This window comes from Sinocyclocheilus grahami, unplaced genomic scaffold (assembly GCF_001515645.1).
Source record: "Sinocyclocheilus grahami isolate Dianchi unplaced genomic scaffold, SAMN03320097.WGS_v1.1 scaffold939.1, whole genome shotgun sequence".
In the NCBI taxonomy this organism is placed as follows: Eukaryota; Metazoa; Chordata; class Actinopteri; order Cypriniformes; family Cyprinidae; genus Sinocyclocheilus; species Sinocyclocheilus grahami.
In genome coordinates, this window is record NW_015506118.1 from 48,572 (window position 1) to 71,756 (window position 23,185).

Genomic DNA, 23,185 nt, shown 5'->3' on the forward strand with positions numbered 1-23,185 from the left:
TTCACGATTGCATGCAACGGTCAGTAAACAAATACATGTAAAGAAACAGTTCACAAGGCAAAGGAAAAACACTTACCAGTTATGAAAGTTTATGAACATCAGGTGCAGCAGTCACATAAATTCTGCCAAGTTTTTGAATGGTTGTACACGGCAAGACGATTATTCTTCCATCGTGCAAATTATGGTCATTTTCATCAGTTAAGGCTTGTTAGCATTCGGCCTGCTTTAAATCAGACACAGAGATGCAATGCGGTAAGATCGCATTTATTTGAATTAATTAGGCTAATTATATAATTTATTTGAGTTAGAGAGAGAGAGAGAGAGAGAGAGAGAGAGAGATATGATATATTAATTAATTATATCATTTATTTGAATTAGCGAGAGAGAGAGAGAGAGAGAGAGGGATGAAAGTTGTGTGTGTGAACCTGCGTCTGCGCGTCTCTCTCTACAAGCAATGAGGCTTAGTTACTTCAAAAACAGCGATTTTGCCCCCTCATTGCAGAGAAATATAAAGTTGCGAGTCAATAGCCTGTCGAAGCTATTTTACTAATAAAAGTTTCCGTGCTGTGTTGTCGTTGTTGTGTGTGCGTGCGTCTATGAAAGCAGCGTAGCCTAGGCTACTACATATAGTTTTAGTTTAGCTATAAACCCGAGCCCGAGCCCGAGCCCGAGCCCGACCCGAACCCGAAGCTATTCATTAAACATTAACCCGAACCCGACCCGAAACCCAAAAGTGAATTGGGACCCGTCGGCCTCGAGTCGGGTAGCAGACCTCTATTGTGTACACACACTGCTAACACACATTTCAGTTCAAACAACATGTAAAAGTGAATTTTGCATCTGATGACCCCTTTAAAGTCATATGGGTTTGGAACCACATGTGGCACATTAAATGATGACAGAATAATAATTTTTAGCAAATCACTTCCTTTAACAATTGCTTCCTTACAATTCTTGTTTAAGCTTTTCGCATGCTATTCATTTTAAGGTTGCTCTTTTATTCTCTGTGTTGCAATGCATGCTTGAAATACATACACATCTGACATGAGAACAGAAAAACATTTAAATAGTAAGACTCAACAATAAATAATAATAATGTGTATGAATCTGGAACAGTAGATTTATGTACAGATTTGTGCATTATTTACTCTATATACAGCTGCATTCATGCATTTCCTGGAAATCAACAGTGAACTCTACAGGAACACTGCATTACATTTAAGTGTAATAGTGTCAGCCCTGTAACCTGTTACCTTTCTGAGGAAATATTTATATCCTACACTCTTAAAAATAAAGGTTCTTTGTTGGCATTGATGGTTCCATAAAGAATCTTTAACATCCATGAAATCTTTCCAGTGCATAAAAGTTACACACAGTATATATATAGTGGACACACCATTTTGTTTTCTTTTTGCTTAAATGTCTGATTTCTGTTTTCTATTATCTATCTATATCTATTTTTGTTTGAAACATCATGAACATCATGAAATATTAAAAAAATGTTTAAAAAAAATAACTATCAAGAAAAGCGGTTTTCATGAGCAGCATCTGATCTGATCAGTCAGTGTTCATCTAAAGTGTGTTTACTTACAGGTCATTGATTTCAATATTCAATTTAATTTAGTCATTTAGTTTTGCACTGTTGTCTCGATCACTGGGCTGGACCAATAATGTACTAATAATGCAATAAACTAATTCTTTAGTTAACTGATCTGAGCTTGCTCTGCAAATATTTATTCATGCAAATCATATGAACACTGTTAATTTTCTTATTTCTTATTCTAACTATAATTTTCTTATATAGTTTTTCTTATTTCTTAAGCTTCACTTTTGACTGCCCTTGTGTAACTTCCTTTCATTATGTGCACATTATGGTCACACCTAGACAAAACGAGAACTAGACCTCGGACACACTGGTGCACCCATATGATAACGGCAAGCAAGCACACACATATGTTCATACATGCATCTTAATTGTTGTTATATTTCTTAATATCCATATAGGGTCATGTTTGACCTCTGATTACTTTGATTGGATGCCAAGGGCATCCTGTATGTTGTTGCATGAATCGGTGTTGTATAAATATGACCCATCTTCCTTAATAAAGTTGAGAATTTTATGGTAGTGCATTAGCTCTCCATGTCTGCTTGATCCATTAATTAATTTTAATCCATCGGGCCAGTGCTGCAGCTACAGTATGCATCACTTAATTTCCATGATGTTTTCACTGCTAGTCATTACTGGGCTGCAGGTGAGTGTTGAGTCCGCAGGAAAACGTTCTGAGCGAAGTGTCAACAGACATTACAGATTGGAGCTAACTGTGCCGCATGGAGGGAGATGGGGGTCGTGGGGTCCGAGGGAAATGTGTCCAGCTGGAACGTACGCCGCAGGATTCAGTCTAAAGGTAAGCTAAGAATTGACTTATTTACAGTTTAATGGTGAGAAGTGTATGCTGGTGACTGAGGGTTGAAGGTTCAAACCCTTAGAAGAAAACTGCTCAAACACCTGCTCAAGTTTTGTGACTGCTTAATACTAAAGAAGCATGAAGTGGAATGTAACTATGGATTGGGTTAGTCCAGGGAAAGCACACCAACAGTAAACGTTTTTGAACACACTTGATTCAACTCATCAGCTCTTTAGTAGAGACTTCAAGACCTGAAATTGATCGGCCAGATAAGAAAGACATCCAAAATATGAAATGTTGTTGTAAATTTAGTGTTGTGTTTTTGCTTTGTTTTTAAGGTGGACAAGGCTCCCTATGCTCAAAAGGGTGATATCACTGCACTCAACGGGATTCGTCTTCACTGCATTGATGCGCTTAGTAGCTTATTGAGGCTCTATCATGACTACAGCTCAGTTCGGTCAGATGTAGGCAGGTAATGGGTTCAGTCTAAAGAGTAATAATGTAGCAGGTTTGTGGTTACGTTAAGAGTCCGTTTCTTCATAAGTTAGACGAATTAATTTTCTTGAAAATAATGATTGGTTTGATCAATAAAACTCTGTATTTTTTCTTCAGCTGGGGTCGGTGGACAGATATCAAATGGTGTCCTTCTGGATTCCTGAATGCTTTTCTGCTGTTAGTCGAAAAGCCTCAAGGAGCTGGTGACGATACGGCCGCAAACACCATCGCGTGAGTATGTGCTTTTGTGCTGTGCTGAAAATGCTAATTTGGTGCTCTTGGTGAAAAATGACCGGTCTTTTACAAATCGCTTGTAAATCACTCATTATTATACTTTATTATCATCACCAAATCTTTTTGGAACTGATTGATTGTAGGCCGCATTGATCTGTGCTTATGCACCTCAGTTTTGGAGTGAAAAAAAACATTTGTGGATAATTTGGTTAATATTCACTCAAGTTTGTTCAAAATAAACTCATAATACTCAGCTGAGTAGCCATTGAAACCAGTTTTGTGCTACAGGTCTCTGGTCAAATTGCAAGTTCCAAGAGTTTTGCCTTGTTTTGTTAGCAGGGGCGCCGCTAAGGGGGGGGAAGTTAGGACAATTCTAAGGGCCCACGCACTTTTGGGGCTCCCAGAGATCTGTTTAACAGTACTACTAGTAATGCAATAGAAATTATAAATGTATCTACCAAAGAGTTACAAATAAAAAATTATGGCTTATTTCTGCATATCCGGCAAAATTACCCCACCCCCATTCACTGCATGGTTCCGTCCCGTCCTATGCAGCCTAGTCACTGAGTGAGATCAGATGGTAAACTGTCAAATTAGAGATGTTTTCGAGTCCGACAAAGATGTAAGTCCGGTCATCAAAATATCTAAATATTTATGGATTAGAAACAAATGGAAAATTGAGCTTTTGCTGCAATTCTGTGGATGTTTTGTCCAACAGGTCTTCGAGCCAGTCATGTGACTGAAGACTATGAATTGTAGCCTCTAAATTGGATAATGGTCAACACCATTGGTTTGAAGCGCTGTCAATGCTTTGTAAAGCCTTTTTATCATGTCAGTAAAGCTACTGGAATCTCAATTTACCAGTTGCTGATTGAGATGCAGATTTTTTTAAAAATAGGATACACATCTCAACCACAGAGCGTCTCTATTCATGGTATGTTAACACTCAATTCTATGTTTTAAAATATTGCCCTTTCGTGTGACTGATCACGCTGTAGCTATGAGTAGCCTAACAAAATGCTTTCCCTGTCCAGATTTAATAATAACTGACACTTAAAATCAACATTTAAATTTCAACTTTTACTAAATGTAGTCTTTAATAATGTCTGAAAATATATCAATGAATAACCTGATTCAAGTAACAAACGGTTTATATGTATTTATATATAGGGCTATACAGCCATCTAGAGGTTACACCCTGATATTGCAGAATATAAATGGTGCATAATTTAGAGGTTAGCATTTACTAAAATCCTGTTAAAATAATACAAATATTAATATATACAGTATATATATATATATATATATATATATATATATATATATATATATATATATATATATATGTCTCTCTCTCTCTCTCTCTCTCTCTCTCTCTCTCTCTCTCTCTCTCACACACACACACACACACACATATATATATATATATATATTATTGAGCTAAAAGCACAAATATATATTAATTCTTATATAACGCCATCTTCATTCATTTGTATGTTGATCTATAAGTGTTTGGGCTGTTTAATATTAGGTTTTTGTTTACAATCCCCCACCGCTCAAAGATTTTGGATAACTAGGTTGGCTTGTATGTTTGGTGCCGTAGGGGGCTCAACCTCATTTTCTTTCATAGGGCCCAACATTGCTAGCAGCGCCCCTGTTTGTTAGTATTGATTGAAACAACATATTTTATCATAATGTTGTCACATCCAAATTTCTTCCAGGTTCACATGCAGTGGAGGGTCTTTACTGCAGGGTGACGGTACAAACTGGGGCGATTGGGGCAAATGGAGTCATACATGTGTAGGAAAAGCGATTTGTGGAATCCAGTCGCGTATAGAAGAGCCACAAGGAGAAGGAGACGACACCGCTCTCAATGACGTGCGCATGTTCTGCTGCGATTAAGGTGATGTGAACGCAATCAAACACTCGAATCACAGCTGTTTGGAAGATCTCAGTGATGTTAGTGCTGGCTTATCTGAGTTTGGCTTTTCTTTCAGGTGTTAGAGGACGACAACAAGAAGACCAAGACGATCAGATGGATAATAATTGATCAGCATACTGTTATAAGCACACATTAACCAAATAAAAGCCTGAACAAAATAAAGCCTAATGTGATCAGGACCTCAGCACAAAGCAGAGGCTGACAGTACATCGCACTTATTACATGGCAATGCAAAGTGTGTCTTTTCAGTTCATGCATTTCAAATCCATAAACTCAATACTCTACATTATCTATAAAGCTGTCAACCCGCTTACCTGTCATTTTTCATAATTATATCCTAATATCTATTCAAATCATCTATCAGAAGTAATTAATAATTGAATATTTCTTTGCATCTCATTCATTATTTTATGTCTCATGATTGACTAATCATAAAATGAAGAAATGCTTTGTGGAGAATAGGCACATTTCCAATAACTTTAATTTTAATATCAAAGCATGAGAAGAATCTTTACAATAAATAATTACATTTCTGTGAACCCATTAAATATCAAAATTAAAAATTCCCAAAAGGTCCAAGCAATGCCATTTGAAAGGAGTTTTTTTTATGGTGTCCAAACAGCTGATAAAAACATCACGATAGTCCACAAGTAATCCACAGCACTGCAGTCCATCAGTTAACATCTGCGAAGCTGTTTTAAATGGCACATGCTTTACCGGCAATGAGCAGTATTTGACCCGTATAGTCAGCGTTTGTCTAAAGTCGGTTTATTGACTTTAACAATCATTTAGTTTTGCATTATTTTCTTGAAGGATAATATGGATAAACACTGATTCTGTAGTTATGTGTATTTATTTCTTCGTACAAATTACTATGACTTCAGAAATCAAGTTGTCCAACCCCAATTCCAGAGAAGTTGGGATGTTTTGTAAAGTACAATACAATCAAGAGTCTGATGTGTTCATTCTCTTTAACTTTTATTTAATTGACAAAAGTACAAAGAAAATATTTCCAAAGTTTTCACTGACCAACGTAAATGTATTTTATAAATATGAACAAATTTTGATCTTGACGGCTGCAACACACAACACACAAAAAGTTGGGACAGAGGCAAAATAAAAGTGAAAAGGTTATAAAATATCCATGTTAAACTCTTTTGAAACGGTTCACAGTAAGCAGGTGACTTGGTAATAGGTCAGGGTATCATGTTTGGGTATAAAAGGAGCATCTCAGACTTTGCAAGCAAAGCTGGATAATGGCTCATCACATGGTGCCAAATTTCACAAGAGAAGTGTCATACAAACAAATCTCACATTTTGCAATTGAGGTCTTTCACCAACTACCATACATAATATTGTGAAAAGATCCAAGGAATCCAGAGAAATCACGTACATGTAGGGCAAGGCAGGAAACCTCACTTGAATGTGTTCGACCTTTGAGCCCTCAGATGGCATTGCATAAGAAGCCGTCATGCTGCGGTGTTAAATATAGCCACATGGGCTCAGGAGTACTTCAGAAAACCACTGTCATTTACCACAGTCTGCTGCTGCATCAAGAAATGCAACTTGAATATCTGTTACTCTAGGAGAAAGCTATACATCAATTCTATGCAGCGATGCTGCTGGGTTCTCTGGGCCAGAGCTCATCTCAGATAGTCAAAAAGAAAATTTGTGCTGTACTCAGATGAGTCCACATTTCAACTTGTTTCCGAGAAAAATGGATTTCGAGTTCTCAGTCCCAAAAACCAAAGGGACCATCCAGACTTTCATCAGTGACAGAAACAAAAGCTAACATCTGTCATAGTATGGGGCGCAGCAGAGCAAACAGAGTATGTGCGATGGTACCAATTGACATGGAGGCATATACTGGGATTATACAGAGATATATACTGCCATCAAGATGATGTCTTTCATGGGAAGTCCATGGTTATTAGATCAAAACAATGCCAGCTCTCATTCTGCATGTGCTACAACAGTGTGGTTTCGTAGACAGAGTGAATGTGCTAGACTGGCCAGCAGATCTGTCTCCTATTGAAAAAGTATGGCTCATCGTGAAAAGGAGAATCAGACAACAACAATCACAGACTGCTGAGCTCCTGAAGTCTTGTATCAAGTGAGATTGGACAAGAATTTTGCTGGCAGAACTTTAACAATTAGTATCCTCAATTCCCAAACAATTAAACATTGTAATTAACCCTCTGGGGCTCTGAGGGTGTTTTGAGGCCCTGGAGAAGTTTTGACATGCCCTGATATTTGTGCATATTTGTAAACATATAAATGGCCAAAGTCTAATAAAACAAAATGGCACCAACTGGGCTACAATAATATGTGAGCAGCATGTATGTACATGATTGTGTTTTTGAGAAAGCAATGTTTATGCGTGGTTAGTGAAAAACTAACATTTTTAAATCACTTGAATAAGGCCATAAAGCACATACAGAATATTTGTTCACAATACTTTTGAGAACTGGATCTTGTAGCCTAGAATTTTTGTTTCAAAATGATGTGAAAATTATCCTGTTCACTCTTTCACAGAAAACAATATATTCATTAAAATTTTCTAAGTCACTTTTTGTATAGAACAGCTGTATGAGAGGAGGCGTGAATGATCATGAATAGCCTAATAGTGTGATTCACACCTGAGAAGACAAAGGCCCACATAATGAGCTGCATAATGAGCCATTCAGTCAGGTATGTGACTGAGAGGGAATTGCTACAAGAAAGAATGTGAGGAAAAATGTAATTTATATATTTTTTTGTTTGTAGTTTATTAAGAATATATTTAACTATCACACAAAATTACTTGATATTCACTTGCGAGTGTAGTTAAACAGTTGTTAGGAACAAACAAACAAATAAACAGCACAAGAGTCAAGATGTCGTGGGTGCAATATCCAAAATATCCAAAACAGTGGCAGGAAACTTGACAGCAGGAAAAACGGGAGACAGCAGAAACTGCACGAGAAAACAAATGGATGTGAGCAACACAATGATCGGACAAAGACAGAGCAAACATGGTGACATTATACATATACACTACCACTCAAAAGTTTTTAATATGAGCAGATCTATAAATTGTGTTCTGCTATTGTTTGTGTGTTCTGTTATTGTTTAATTATTTATTTATTTATTGCACAGCACTTGGTAGGCTACATCAAGGTGACGCTGGTGTCACCTGCTATTCATTTTAAGGTTGGTCTTTTATTCTCTGTGTTGCAGTGCATGCTTAATATTTAACTCATTAAAAATACAAAATCAAACAAGCAACTCAACATTTTATAGGCATTTTACCAAGCAAAAAAAATAAAGTTTTCAGGGACATTAAAGGTTAAGCATACAGATGTTTACATATAAATGAAGAGTTTATTTGCAAAAACAGATAACTCTCTAAAATTTTCAAAAATCATGTTTTTTATTATATAATCATGTTTTTATTGTGTTAGTTAGCTGTAATTTTTAGTTATTTTTTAAACTAATCTAAATAACCCAACTGCAGTTTGATTGAGATTAACTGGAATGCACAATGAAAAAACGTGTTTTCTGGGAATTGTTAAAAACAAGTTATCTGTATTGGCAAATTAACTCTTCATATACAATATATATACTGTATATATATATATATATATATATACACATACATGTCATTGACATTGCTGCTGATTGGCTAGAACCAGGATATCACAATATTTATAAACTGTATAAAATTATTCTGAAGCAGCTCTGAAAGAATCAGGCAGCTGTTCCTTTAAACAGTTTTACTGACCCTGGATCAGTTTTTGGTGTTGAAATCAAGAATAATTAATTTCACCACTGTTTTAATCCATCAGACCGGTGCTGCAACATTGCATCACTTAATTTCTTTACTGTTAGTCATAATTGGGCTGCAGGTGAGTGTGCAGTCCACATGAAGACGTTCTGAGCGAAGCGTCGATAGGTTTTATGGATCAGAGCTGAATGTGTCCAATGGAATGGAGTGGGGGTCATGGAGGGTTTACATGTGCCCAACTGGAACATACACCGCAGGGTTTAGTCTCAGGGTAAGTTGGACATTGAATCTATTAGATTTATATGTGGTGGCTTAGTGGTTAAACATGTAAGCTGGTGACTGATCATTACTCATTAGTTATTTAATTCCAGGTATCTCCAGAGAGCTGCACCTGTTTAACACTACAGGACATGAAGATGAATGTTACTATGGGATGGTTAGAGTTAACTAATGACCTGTTATGCAAAAAATAATGTCTGTTAATGATTTATTAATGTAAGTTATTATAAAGTGTTACCAAAAAAAGTAACTAAGCGAAGCTGTTTCAAAGGGCACATGCTTTTACTGGCAATGAGCAGCATTTGTGCCAATCAGTCAGTGTTTATATAAAGTGTGTTTACATGCAGGTCATTGACGTTAATATTCAAGTTCATTTAGTTTAGCACTGTTGTCTTGATAACCGGCTGGAGCAATAATATGAATAAACACTGATTCTTTAGTTAACTAATCTGAATTTGTTCTTCGGATATATCTTTCTCCACTCACCAAAATTTTTTTTATGTGAGAATGATTCTGATTTTGTTGCATTCAGTGTAAACGCGACTGATAATTTATTGACGTCATGCCAGAAATCAAGATAAATGAGAGTAACAGCACTCACAGAAAGTTATAGATGCATACTGCGGTAGATTTTTTTTTTTTTTAGATTATAAGTAACATCACACGACCAAGATGTTTCTCTGAATATCAACATAATTGCAATGTGACACTGATTTTATACAATAGTAGTTCAATAAACAAGAAGTTAAAATTAAGTGACTTACATTTGACACAATATTGGTTTTTGCTCAATTTCGTAAACCAAAATACACTGTAAAAAATGAACGTGAATTTAACGGTAAAAGACTGTAAAAATGCTACAGTAAAAACCTGTTAAATGGTTAACGGTAAATTCCCCTACTATATACGGTGAAAAACTGTATTGGACATTACGGTGAATAACCGTAAATTGACATTCCCAGAATTCCCTGCGTTACATTTCAAATTTGATATATTTTTTTCAAATATTTTAACTGCTACTATGTAAAAGGAATACTGCTGCAAAAAAAGCACCTTATTTGTTTAAAGTGATTGCAAACCAAATGTTATTGCACTTTTGCTCATATAGCAGTACTTTTAAATGAAAAAAGTGCACAATACACTACTTTTGAATGCATTATTGAATTTTGTGCACAATGCGATTAATCACGATTAAAAAATGTAATCATTGCCCAGCACTACTTAAAATTAATTAGTTTTTTAAACTAAAAAGTTTTTTACTTGACTTAGTTTTTTAAGGCAATCGTCTTGCATGCATTTTAAAGTAAGGTTAACTAATTAGATTTTACAGTGTGTATGAACATACTTTTATGACACTTAAATTCTCCTCGTGCCTCTCAGAAGAAAGACAGTCATACGGGTTTGGAACCACATTAGGTTGATTAAATGATGACAGGATGATCATTTTTAGCAGATCACTTCCTTTAACACTTGCTTCCTTGCAATCATTCTTATTCACTTGAGGAAATAATAAACCTGTAAGCAAATGCTTACAAATTGCAGATTGCAAATTTATTTCAAGGTCTTACATTCTCTGTTGCAGTGCATGCTTAATATTTCACTCATCAAAAACACAAAATCAAAGGCATTTTACCAAGAAAAACAGTTTTCAGGGACATTTACGGTTAAGCATACAGATATTTTGCTGGATCAGTGTTTGTATTTTTGTGTTTTCAACCACATGCAGGTCACTGATGTGCACTCTGCGCTACTGGCTGCTGATTGGCTAGAACCAGGATATCATGATATTTATAAGCCATGAAAATGCATATTCTGCGGACAGACTGCAGTCGGCTCAGGTTTTCTGTTCTGGATTTGAAGAAACTATTGTACCTTTGAGCAGTTTTACTGACCCTGGATCAGTTTCTGGTGTAGAAATCAAACAGAATTAATTTCATCAGTATTTTTTATCGATCAGGCCAGAGCTCCAGCAATGCATCACTTAATTTCTTTACTGTTAGTCATTCTTGGGCTGCATGTGAGCATTCAGACATTCATAATGGATTCTGATCCAGACATCTACAGAAAAAACAGATGGTGGCTGAATGTGTACTATGGAACAAATTGGGGATCATGGGGGTTTAAGGACATCTGTCCAAATGGAACGTACGCTGCAGGGTTCAGTCTAAAGGCAAGTCCGGCATTGAATCCATTACAGTAATATGGGGGGGGGGGGGGGGGGGTGGTTAAACGTGAGCTGGTGACTGATCATTATTTGTTAGGCATTTAATTCCAGGTATCTCCAGGGAACTGCACCTGTTTAATACTACAGGACACAAAGATGAATGTTACTATGGGATGGTTACAGTTAACTTTTCAATGATTGATTGTAGCTCTTTTAAATTTAGGGTGTTGTGTTGTTTTTTTCAAGGTGGAACAACTTTCCTATGGCTTTTGGGATGATAACACTGCACTCAACGGGATTCGCCTTCACTGCATCGATCCGTCCAAAGGTTTATCAAGCTCATATGAAAACCACGCCTCAGTTCAGTCAGAAGTAGGAAGGTAAGGTCTACAGAGTAGTTATAGTAGTTATAGCAGATTTTTGCAGCCGATACTGAGTACCGATTTCTTGTCATGGGGATCAGCCGATACCGATGCCGATTCTGATGCTTCAAGCTTTATACAGATGGTTTCATCGGGCGCACGCGCCTGGCCCTGAGTTAACTTCCGGTCTTTGCTTGTTTATCAGTCTGGCTATGGCTCCGGCTACAAACGCAGTTAAAGATAAGGTGATGAGTAGACTGAAGTTGGGCTCAGGTGGTTGTGCTGTGGGATGTGTTTCCCATACATGTATTTATTTGTGGTGCTTGCCACAATATCAAAACTGACCAATTTTCCAAAAGGCTTTGTTGAATAAACATGAGCATGTACTTCATGTTTAAAAATCAAAACGAGGCGCGGGTGTTTTTATATCACTGTATTTATGAAGGAAGACTATCTTTAGAAAAATTTCGATGTCATTTTCATTTAATCTTGCATGTAATGTCTGATAAAGAGCTCTGCTTTGTGTACAGCCGGTACCGGGGAAACCTCTGTTTCTCCCACTTTAAAGCACCTCCTGCTGGCAGAGAATGAATTTGTATTTTCAGTAAGTCCGTCTGATTTACGCAGCAAACATATTTTGCTTGTTATCAGAAATAATCTACTCTAGAGGGCCTATTTAGCTGTTGTTACTGATTCTATTTGGAAGTTATTTACCGGAAGTTAAGTTAGGGCCACAAAAGCGCACATGCGCAGCAATATTTGTTTATGTTTTTGCCGTTGAAACCGTCTATAACATATGTAATAATGTTATATAAATAATCACAAAAATTATTCCTTATACAGTTCCTTATATATATATTTTAATATGCCTTTAAAATGGGGTTTATGCATAACTATGTATATCAGGATACTTAATATAAGACAAAAATAAATACAAAACAAAAGGTTTATTTAAACATTATCCAATAGTAAACTGTGGAGGACAAAATAAACATTTAATTAAAAAAAATATTTAAAAAATAAAAAATATTCCTAAAATAACTTATTGGAGTAGTTTGATGCAACTCATTAGGTTTCATTTAACATTGTCCAATGCTAGAGAGAGGACAAAATAAATAGAAGCATTTAAACTCCAACATGGAGAAGTCTGATGTAACATAAGGTTTAGTACTGTCCAATATAAGACTGAAGAGGAAAAAAGAAATAGAAACATTTAAACTACTGAAAGAACAAAACGGAGTAGTTTGATCACGGTTAAATCCACGGGCGCTGCGGATAATCCGCGGGTCGGGTAATAAAAAAAATGCATTCTAATTATTTGCGTGTGGGTAAAAAAAATCATAAATGATGCAAATATTAACTACATTTAAAAAAAAAAAAATTTCATGAGGCAGACGATTTCATTTGTTTTTGTTTGTTTGTTTGTTTGTGTGTGTGTGTGTGAGTGTGTGTGTGTGTGTCAAATTGTGATTGGTTCGTTAATGAGTAACGATCGAGTCATAAAATGTGATTATCGGCCTATACCGATCTCCGGCAGATCAATCGGAGCATCCCTAATTAGAAGCAGTGTCTTCATAAGCTACAGTAGACAAATCAATTTCCTTTTTCAATTTTTGGTAGTAAACTCGTGTTTTTTCTTCAGCTGGGGTCAGTGGACAGAAATCAAATGGTGCCCTTCTGGATTCTTGACAGCATTTCAGCTGAGAGTCGAATCTTCTCAAGGAATTGAAGACGACACAGCCGCAAACAACATCAGGTGAGTACACTCTTAAAAATAAAGGTGCTTCAAAAGGTTCTTCACAGCGATGCCATAGAAGAACCATTTTTGGTTCCACAAAGAAGCATTCAGTCAAAGGTTCTTTAAAGAACCATCTCTTTCTTACCTTTTTATAATCTGAAGAACCTTCTTTCGCCACAAAGAAGCTTTTGTGAAACAGAAAGGTTCTTCAGATGTTAAAGCTTCTTTATGGAACCATTTAGACAAAAAGGTTCTTCTGTGGCATCGTGAAGCACCTTTATTTTTAAGAGTGTATGTGGCCATCATTCACTTTAAGATATGCAGACGTACATTTTTAAAACGTGCCACGTTCCATGACATTCCATGTTATACAATAAAATCTGTTTTAATAACCGGATTACGAGATTCTGTCTGCATTTTCAAACAATGTTTTTTTTCTTCTTTTAAACCTTTTTTTTCAGATTCAGATGCAGTCGAGGGTCTTTGCTGGAGGGTGACGGCACAGCCTGGGGTGAGTGGGGCTATATGAGTTCAACATGTGAAGGAAAAGCGATTTGTGGCATCATGACACAGGTAGAAGAGCCACAGGGAATGAGAGATGACACCGCTCTCAATGACGCAAGCATGTTATGCTGCGATTAAGGTGATGCGATCGCAATCAAACACTCGGATTGCCACATACTGCAGAGCGACTGAGTTTGGTTTTTCTTTCAGGTGTAAGCGGACGACAGCAAGAAGAGCTAAAAGATCAGATGGATTGTAATAATTGATCGAATGCAATGATGAGCTAACAAAACTCTGGTATGACACAGTTCATGTAAGTGAAAATGCATATTCAGCTGATCATTATCACAAAATAAAATACTAACAGGATGATCAAAACCCTGCAAAAAAGCCCAGGTTGACTGAATCATCTCACTTGTTATTTTATTTTTGTGCCAAATATCAGCATTAAAGTGTCTATCTGAGAAGCAACTTGTAGTCTCACATCCTTTATCACAACATTATACATCAGATGTATGATTGCATTAGTGCATGTGGCAGACGGTTCGACCTACACTCTTAAAAATAAAGGTGCTTCACGATGCCATAGAAGAACCTTTTTGTCTAAATGGTTCCATAAAGAACTTTTAACATCTGAAGAACCTTTCTGTTTCACAAAAGCTTCTTTGTGGCAAAAGAAGGTTTTTGGAACCTTTGACTGAATGCTTCTTTGTGGAACCAAAAATGGTTCTTCAATGGCATCGCTTGAAGAACCTTTTGAAGCACCTTTATTTTTAAGAGTGTAAAGTGACCTACAATGCATTCAAAGTCTTATCCATTAATGCTTTTTTTGGAAATGAACAGTGAACTCTACAGGAACACTAACTCATATCCTTCTCGTTACTACTATAGTATGAAATGAACATGAATGAACATCAAAAGGTAGGCTATTTTATAAGATAGCCTAGTACAACTTACTGAAATGTCTCATGTAATCGCTTATTCAGTGTTTCAAACTGCGGAAAACGTGTAAAGCTTAAACAGTGCCATGTAACAAAACATTTACCTCAGAATAACCTCTCAGCGTCCATTCAGCTAAAAAATGACTATGAAGATTATCATTTTGCTAATTTATAAATATTAAATATTTAAATATTTTTTCTCAATCTGTTGTCTATGATAAGAAAGAATGCAAGGAGCTAAAGGAATTTCAACACCTATAAAATTGCCAGTTACTAAAACAGACTTGATGTGTGCCACTGGGGTTGAAATGCTGTCTCTAGACTGCCTGCACTCACAGCAGCCCTAGCTGAGTGCTGCCTGAGATAGGGTTGCCAGCCGTCCCATATAATATGTAATCGTCCCGTAATAATTTTGCACCTCATTTTGTTTCTTAGTTGATTTTTTTGTCTGAAGCCCTGATTTATATACTACAGGCTTACAAATACAGGTTCTTTGTTGGCATTAATGGTTCCATAATGAACCATTAACATCCATGAAATATTTCCATTGCATAAAAGTTTCTTTATAGTGCAGAAAGGTTCTTTTAAATATTAAAATATTGTTTTATTTTTGCTTATAGGTATTATTTCTGTTTTACAGTATCTATTTTCTTTGAAACCTCATGAAACATTAAAAAATGTAAATACACTATCAAGCAAAGCTGTTTCAGCGAGCAGCATTTGATCTGATCAGTCAGTGTTTGTCTAAAGTGTGTTTACATGCAGGCCATTTATTTTAATATTCAAGTTCATTTAGTCATTAAGTTTTGCATTGTAGTCTTGATCACTGCCTGGAACAATAATGGGTAACACTTTATTTTGATGGTCCCTTTTGAACATTCTGTTGACAATAAGTAACATTGCATGTCAACTAACTCTCATTAGAGTATTAGTAGACTGTGTGCTTAATATCTGCTAACTCTTTATTGTGATGGTCTCCCAACTGACATTCTACTGACTACAAGTAACTTTGCAAGTACGTCAACTTAATCTAACCCTAACCCTACCAGTCCACTAATACTCCACTAACACTCTAGTGAGACTTAGTAGATATGTAGGTGCAACGTTACTTATAGTCAACAGAATGTGTTAAAGGGACCATCAAAATAAAGTGAAACCCAATAACGTACTAATAATGTAATAAACTAATTCTTTAGTTAACTGATCTGAGTTTGCTCTGCAAATATTTATTTCTTCATGCAAGCATCATATGATCACGTCAATTTTCTTATTTCTTATTCTAATTCTAAATTTCTTATATAGTTTTTCTTATTTCTTAAGCTTCACTTTTGACTGCCCTTGTGTAACTTCCTTTCATTATGTGCACATCATAGTCACACCTAGACAAAACGAGAACTAGACCTCGGACACACTGGTGCACCCATATGATAACGGCAACCAAGCACACACACCCAGAACACACACACACACCAGGAACACACACACACACACACACACACAGAACATACACACACACACACACACACACTCATATGTTCATACATGCATCTTAATTGTTGTTATATTTCTTAATATCCATATAGGGTATTTTTTGACCTCTGATTACTTTGATTGGATGCCAAGGGCATCCTGTATGTTGTTGCATGAATCAGTGTTGTATAAATATGACCCATCTTCCTTAATAAAGTTGAGAATTTTATTGTAGTGCACTAGCTCTCTATGTCTGCTTGATCAATTAATTAATTTCATCCGTATTTTAATCCATCAGGCCAGTGCTGCAGCAATGCATCACTTCATTTGCATGATGTTTTCACTGCTAGTCATTACTGGACTGCAGGTGAGTGTTGAGTCTGCAGGAACACGTTCTGAGCGAAGCTTTAGCAGACATTATAAATCAGAGCTGACCGTGCCGAATGGAGGGAGATGGGGGTCGTGGGGTCACAGAGAAATGTGTCCAACTGGAACGTACGCCGCAGGGTTCAGTCTAAAGGTAAGCTGAGGATTTACTTTATAACAGTAGTATGGGGGTGGTTTAAAGTGTAAGCTGATGACTGAGGGTTGAAGGTTCAAATCCTTAGAAAAAATAAACCCTGGAGTTGCTGTTAGTGATTCAATTCTAGGTGTTTCTAAGGAAACTGCACCTGCTCAAGTTTTTGACTGCTTTGCTTAATACTAAAGAAACATGAAGTTGAATGTTACTATGGATTGGGTTAGTCCAGGGATTCCCAGCTCTGTTCCTGAAGATACACCAACAAACATTTTTGAACAAACTTGATTAAACTAATCAGCTCTTTAGTAGAGACTCCAATATCTAAAATGGATAGGTCAGATAAGGGAGGCATTCAAAATGTGTGATGTTGGTGCACCTCCAGGAACACTGGAGGTTGGAGTTAAGATTAATCCTTTTCTCTTTCAAATTTGTCTAAGTGTTGTTGTTTTGTTTTGTTTTTAAGGTGGAAGATCATATTGGTTATAGGGATGATACTGCACTCAATGGGATTCGCCTTCACTGCGTTAAAAAGAATAGTAAAGGCTCCTCAAACTCGTATCACAGCTACGCCTCAGTTCATTCAGATGTAGGCAGGTAATGGGCTAAAGAGTCTAAAGAGTAATAATGTAGCAGGTTTGCAGTTATTAAGAATTGTTACGTTAAGAGTTAGTTTCTTCATAAGCTAGACAAATTAATTTTCTTGAAAATAATGATTGGTTTGATCAATAAAACTTAGTTTTTTCTTCAGCTGGGGTCGGTGGACTGATATCAAATGGTGTCCTTCTGGATTCTTGACTGCTTTTCAGCTGAGAGTCGAAAGCCCTAAAGGACTTGGTGACGATACGGCCGCAAACAACATCAGGTGAGTTTGTGCTTTTGTGCTGTGCTAAAAATCCTTTAACTTAATCTGGTGCTCTAAAATGACCAGTCTTTTAAAAATTGCTTGTAAATCACCCATTATTATCACCAAATCTCAGATTAAATCTTTTTGTCAATTTGTTTTCTTTCAGATTTTGTATTTCTTTTTAGAACTGACTGATTGTAGGCCTCATTGATCTGTGTTTATGCACCTCAGTTTTAGAGAAAAAAAAAAACTTATTTGTGGATAATTTGGACAATATTCACTGAAGTTTGCTCGAAATAAACTCAAACTTAGCTGAGTAGCCATTGAACCAGTTTTGTGCTACAGGCCTTGCAAGTTCCAAGAGTTTTGCCTTGTTTTGTTAGTATTGATTGAAACAACATATTTTATCATAATGTTGTCACACCCAAACTTCTCCCAGGTTCTCATGCAGTCAAGGGTCTTTACTGCAGGGTGACGGCACACACTGGGGCGTTTGGGGCGCCTGGAGTCAAACATGTTACGGAAAAGGGATTTGTGGTATCAAGACACGGATAGAAGAGCTGTAGGGCATTGGAGATGACACCGCTCTCAATGACATGCACATGTACTGCTGCGTTTAAGGTGATGTGAACGCAATCAAACACTTGCAGTGCTGTTTGGAAGATCTCCGTGATGTTAGTGCTGGCTTATCTGAGTTTGGCTTTTCTTTCAGGTGTTAGAGGACGACGACAAGAACAGCAAGAAGATGAGATGGACCATAATAATTGATCAGCATACTGTTATAAGCACACATGAACTGACTGATTGTAGGCCTCATTGATCTGTGTTTATGCACCTCAGTTTTAGAGTAAAAAAAAAAAACGTATTTGTGGATAATTTGGACAATATTCACTGAAGTTTGCTCGAAATAAACTCAAACTTAGCTGAGTAGCCATTGAACCAGTTTTGTGCTACAGGCCTTGCAAGTTCCAAGAGTTTTGCCTTGTTTTGTTAGTATTGATTGAAACAACATATTTTATCATAATGTTGTCACACCCAAACTTCTCCCAGGTTCACATGCAGTGGAGGGTCTTTACTGCAGGGTGACGGCACACACTGGGGCGATTGGAGCGCCTGGAGTCAAACATGTTATGGAAAAGGGATTTGTGGTATCAAGACACGGATAGAAGAGCCGCAGGGCATTGGAGATGACACCGCTCTCAATGACGTGCGCATGTACTGCTGCGTTTAAGGTGATGTGAACGCAATCAAACACTTGCAGTGCTGTTTGGAAGATCTCCGTGATGTTAGTGCTGGCTTATCTGAGTTTGGCTTTTCTTTCAGGTGTTAGAGGACGACAACAAGAACAGCAAGAAGATGAGATGGACCATAATAATTGATCAGCATACTGTTATGAGCTCACATTAACCATGTCATACAACAGCCAGACCAGTCAAGTTCTTCCACACTGACTCAATCAATCATTTCTTTTTGAATCTTGCCTTATACAAAGAGGCATTGTCATGCTAGAATAGAAAAGGGTCCTGTCCAAACGGTTGCTATAAAATTAGAAGCACACAATTCCCTACAATATCATTATATGCTTTTACATTAAGATTTGCACTCTGCAATATTACTAAAGTAGTCAAACCTGCTCATTAGAAGGGTGTGTCCCAATACTTTTGGCAAGAAAGTGTATGTGCCCGTACATGCATCTTAAAGGGATAGTTCACCCAAAAATGAATATTTGATGTTTATCTGCTTACCCCCAGGGCATCCAAGATGTAGGTGATTTTGTTTCTTCAGTAGAACGCAAACGGAGATTTTTAACTCAAACTGTTGCAATCTGTCAGTCTTATAATGGAAGTGAATGGGAATCACGGCTTTGAGAGTAAAAAAAAACATACAAACAAAACCAAATTAAACCCTGCGGCTCATGACGATACATTGATGTGTAAAGACACGAAACGATCGGTCTGTGCAAGAAACTGAACAATATTTATATCGTTTTTTACCTCTGATTTTATAAGTGCATTACCGCCACCTATCTCTCAAAATGGACCATTGACACTCCTAATTGAGATTGTAGATAGAGTGTCAATGGTCCATTTGAGAGATAGGTGGCGGTAATGCACTTATAAGTCTGCGATCCGCCGTAAAGCAAGAAGAAGAAGAAGAAGACGTGTCACGTGCCGGTTGTCGAGGACGCGCTCAGGACAGTTCAGACATTGCGGTGAAAATCAGAGGTAAAAAACGATATAAATACTGTTCAGTTTCTTGCACAGACCGATCGTTTCGTGTCTTTACACATCAATGTATCGTCATGAGCCACAGGGTTTCATTTGGTTTTGTTTGTATGTTTTTTTTTACTCTCAAAGCCGTGATTCCCATTCACCTCCATTATAAGACTGACAGACTGCAACGGTTTGAGTTAAAAATCTCCGTTTGTGTTCTACTGAAGAAACAAAGTCACCTACATCTTGGATGCCCTGGGGGTAAGCAGATAAACATTACATTTTCATTTTTGGGTGAACTATCCCTTTAATTGTTGTTATATTTCTTAATATCCATACAGGGTATTTTTTGACCTCTGACTACTTTGATTGGAGGCTGAGGACATCTTTTATGTAATTGTATGAATCTGTGTTGTATAAATATGGCCCATCTTCCTTAATAAAGTTGAGAATGTTATGGTACTACACTTAGTGGTTGATCTGTGATCCGTACGGACCAAGCCCCACGGTTCGGCATGCATGTGATCCGCGGATTAATTGCAAAATTTAGCCATAATAGAGTATAAGTTTATCATTTGTTCGTATTTATACAAGCAACCAAATTTTAAAGGGGTCATATGATGCGATTTCAAGTTTTCCTTTCTCTTTGGAGTGTTACAAGCTGTTCATGAATAGATAAGATCCCTGAAGTTGCAAAGACTAAAGTCTCAAAACCAACTATCAAAGTTAAGACTCTGCCACGCCCCCCTAAAACGGCTCGTTCCAACACGCCCCCACATATCTACCTCACTATGTGGAAATATTAGCATAATGCGCCCAAATGTGCACGCAAAGAAAGAAGGCGTGGTTTCAGTAACCGCAGTTAGTGTTGAAGCAGCATGTCAGGGAGACGCTGTGTGTTTCTAGGCGAAAGCAAAAGCACTTTATTTGGCCTTCCGAAAGTAGATGCATTTATTTGCGATCAGATCCAGATGATTGCTGCTTGTGGCTATATTTTTGATGTTATTGTTTCATCAGATGGAAATGGAAGAACATGACCAGGGACACTGAGAGTCATGTGACCTCATTGCTCTTGTATCATGAACTCAAGTTCAGTGTTGATTTATGCTTACAGTTTCTATTAAATATTAATATTGAGAACTCATCAATCAAAGCTGTTCCAATCAAAGAGCACATGCTTTTACTGGCAATGAGCAGCATTTGAGCTGATTCTGTTAACATGCAGATCATCGACATTTTAGCTTTCCATAATTTGTCTGAATATTGGCTGGAACAAAAACAAGGATAAACAGATCTGGCTTACTTCAGGAAAATGAAATGTAAGCAAACCTGTAAGCAAATGCCCGGACTTTATATTAGGGCAAGTCCAATGTTCTCATTTAACATTTCTCTGTTATTTGCTAAAAATAACATTATTTTGTGTATTTGGTGTAATGAAATGTGTTTATGCGGTTTAAGGTTAAAAAAATACATTATTTTCCACATACTGTACATTATTGTTTCTCCTCTATGCCCCGCCTTTCTGAAACGCGTCGATTTTTACAAAGCTCATCGGTCTGAAAAGCGAGGTGTGCTCTGATTGGCCAGCTATCCAGTGCGTTGTGATTGGCCTCAAGCGTGTGACAGAAATGTTACACCCCTCACCAGCGAAAAGATAAAAACATTAAAACCCATTATAAACGAGGCATTTGTTGCATCCAGTGGGGACATAATTACTGATTATAATGACTTATACTGTCTTTTTACGCGTTGCGTTGCATCGCGCAAACATAAAACCATGTCTGCATTTGTGATCGGAGAAATGACGAATAACAAGTGCTGCTCTACACAGCTCAAAACTCACGTTTGAATCGTCAGTGGCAAATCCTTTAAATATAAAAAACGTACTTACAGTCTGTGAGTCAGAACAGCCGGCATTGTAGTCTACTCTCCCGGTGACCTCGGAATAAGAGAGAAACAGACTAATATTAGCATCGATGCCATTCTTCTAACGATGTAGCAAGTACATCAGGTGTTATGAGAAGTGTTCCCGGTTCCGGTTGACCTAATTAATGTAGTCTAAAAATCCTTTAATGGATTTGAATATTAGAAGCGTATTAGTGTGTTATGTGTAAGCCAGGTTAAAGAGATGGGTCTTTAATCTAGATTTAAACTGACAGAGTGTGTCTGCCTCCCGAACAATGTTAGGTAGGTTATTCCAGAGTTTGGGCGCTAAATAGGAAAAGGATCTGCCGCCCGCAGTTGATTTTGATATTCTAGGTATTATTAAATGGGCAGAGTTTTGAGAACGCAGCAAACGTGGATGACTATAATGTAACAAGAGGTTGTTCAAATACTGAGGTGCTAAACCATTCACGGCTTTATAAGTAATAAGCAAGATTTTAAAATCTATAGGATGTTTAATAGGGAGTCAGTGCAGTGTTGACAGATCCCGGCTAATATGGTCATACTTCCTGGTTCTAGTAACAACTCTAGCTGCTGCATTTTGGACCAGCTGGAGTTTGTTTATTAAGCGTGCAGAACAACCACCCAATAAAGCATTACAATAATCTAACCTTGAGGTCATAAACGCATGGATTAACATTTCTACATTTGACATTGAGAGAGTAGGTCGTAATTTAGATATATTTTTGAGATGGAAAAATATAGTTTTACAAATGCTAGAAACGTGACTTTCTAAGGAAAGATTACTATCAAATAGCACACCTAGGTTCCTAACTGATGACGAAGAATTGACAGAGCAGTCATTGAGTCTTAGAGAGTGTTCTAGGTTATTATATGCAGAGTTTTTAGGTCCTATAATTAACATCTCTGTTTTTTCAGAATTTAGCAGTAAGAAATTACTCATCATCCAGTTTTTTATATCGACTATGCATTCCGCAAGTTTTTCAAATTGGTATGTTTCGCTGGGCTGCGAAGAAATATAGAGCTGAGTATCATCAGCATAACAGTGAAAGCTAACACCGTGTTTCCTGATGATATCTCCCAAAGGTAACATGTATAGCGTGAAGAGTAACGGCCCTAGTGCTGAGCCATGAGGTACTCCATACTGCACTTGTGATCGATATGATACCTCTTCATTCCCTGCTACAAATTGATGGCGGTCATATAAGTATGATTTGAACCATGCTAATGCACTTCCATTAATGCCAACAAAGTTTTCTAGTCTATGCAAGAGAATGTTGTGGTCAATAGTGTCAAGTGCAGCACTAAGATCCAGTAGCACTAATAGAGAGATACAACCACAATCAGACTATAAGAGCAGGTCATTTGTAACTCTAATGAGAGCAGTCTCAGTACTATGATAC

The 23,185-nt window shown here is 37.1% G+C and overlaps 4 protein-coding genes across 7 annotated transcripts in view; all 4 read left to right on the plus strand.

Moving 5' to 3' along the window:
* Positions 1–18,408, plus strand: part of LOC107564469 (vitelline membrane outer layer protein 1-like) — a 39,240-nt gene extending 20,832 nt beyond the window's left edge. Inside the window, exon 5 of one of the 2 annotated variants that reach the window (XM_016249561.1) lies at positions 18,377–18,408. The gene's annotated coding sequence lies outside the window, so the exon portion shown is untranslated. Of the gene's footprint in view, positions 1–5,131; positions 5,166–18,376 lie in introns of those variants that run through there. The other variant, XM_016249560.1, reaches the window with a different exon arrangement.
* On the plus strand, positions 2,187–5,036 carry LOC107564484 (vitelline membrane outer layer protein 1-like). The gene is made up of 4 exons (XM_016249577.1): positions 2,187–2,405; positions 2,744–2,877; positions 3,018–3,131; positions 4,856–5,036. Exons 1-4 carry the CDS (start codon positions 2,199–2,201, stop codon positions 5,034–5,036), a joined length of 636 nt encoding a protein of 211 aa, XP_016105063.1. The 5' UTR covers positions 2,187–2,198.
* Positions 10,929–14,438, plus strand: LOC107564470 (vitelline membrane outer layer protein 1-like). The gene is made up of 5 exons (XM_016249563.1): positions 10,929–11,291; positions 11,532–11,665; positions 13,290–13,403; positions 13,847–14,028; positions 14,100–14,438. The coding sequence occupies exons 1-4, from the start codon at positions 11,094–11,096 to the stop codon at positions 14,025–14,027; spliced, it is 627 nt and encodes a 208-aa protein (XP_016105049.1). The 5' UTR covers positions 10,929–11,093; the 3' UTR covers position 14,028; positions 14,100–14,438.
* LOC107564468 (vitelline membrane outer layer protein 1-like) lies at positions 15,817–19,031 on the plus strand. 3 transcript variants are annotated; one of them, XM_016249557.1, is made up of 5 exons: positions 15,817–16,820; positions 17,284–17,414; positions 17,569–17,682; positions 18,715–18,901; positions 18,988–19,031. In XM_016249557.1, the coding sequence occupies exons 1-4, from the start codon at positions 16,614–16,616 to the stop codon at positions 18,893–18,895; spliced, it is 633 nt and encodes a 210-aa protein (XP_016105043.1). In that variant the 5' UTR covers positions 15,817–16,613; the 3' UTR covers positions 18,896–18,901; positions 18,988–19,031. The 3 variants fall into 3 exon arrangements, with proteins under 3 accessions (XP_016105043.1, XP_016105042.1, XP_016105044.1); XM_016249556.1 differs by having other exon boundaries at positions 18,715–18,896; XM_016249558.1 differs by lacking the exons at positions 18,715–18,901; positions 18,988–19,031 and adding an exon at positions 18,104–18,245.
* The last annotated feature ends 4,154 nt before the right edge of the window (positions 19,032–23,185 follow it).

Coding starts and splice junctions, on each gene's coding strand:
- LOC107564484 (XM_016249577.1), top strand. CDS start 2,199: ATGCATCACTTAATTTCCATGATGTTTTCACTGCTAGTCATTACTGGG. Junction 2,406..2,743: donor CCGCAGGATTCAGTCTAAAG/GTAAGCTAAGAA, acceptor TTTGTTTTTAAG/GTGGACAAGGCTCCCTATGC. Junction 3,132..4,855: donor ACGGCCGCAAACACCATCGC/GTGAGTATGTGC, acceptor AATTTCTTCCAG/GTTCACATGCAGTGGAGGGT.
- LOC107564470 (XM_016249563.1), top strand. CDS start 11,094: ATGCATCACTTAATTTCTTTACTGTTAGTCATTCTTGGGCTGCATGTG. Junction 11,292..11,531: donor CTGCAGGGTTCAGTCTAAAG/GCAAGTCCGGCA, acceptor GTTTTTTTCAAG/GTGGAACAACTTTCCTATGG. Junction 11,666..13,289: donor GTTCAGTCAGAAGTAGGAAG/GTAAGGTCTACA, acceptor TTTTTTCTTCAG/CTGGGGTCAGTGGACAGAAA.
- LOC107564468 (XM_016249557.1), top strand. CDS start 16,614: ATGCATCACTTCATTTGCATGATGTTTTCACTGCTAGTCATTACTGGA. Junction 16,821..17,283: donor CCGCAGGGTTCAGTCTAAAG/GTAAGCTGAGGA, acceptor TTTGTTTTTAAG/GTGGAAGATCATATTGGTTA. Junction 17,683..18,714: donor ACGGCCGCAAACAACATCAG/GTGAGTTTGTGC, acceptor AACTTCTCCCAG/GTTCACATGCAGTGGAGGGT.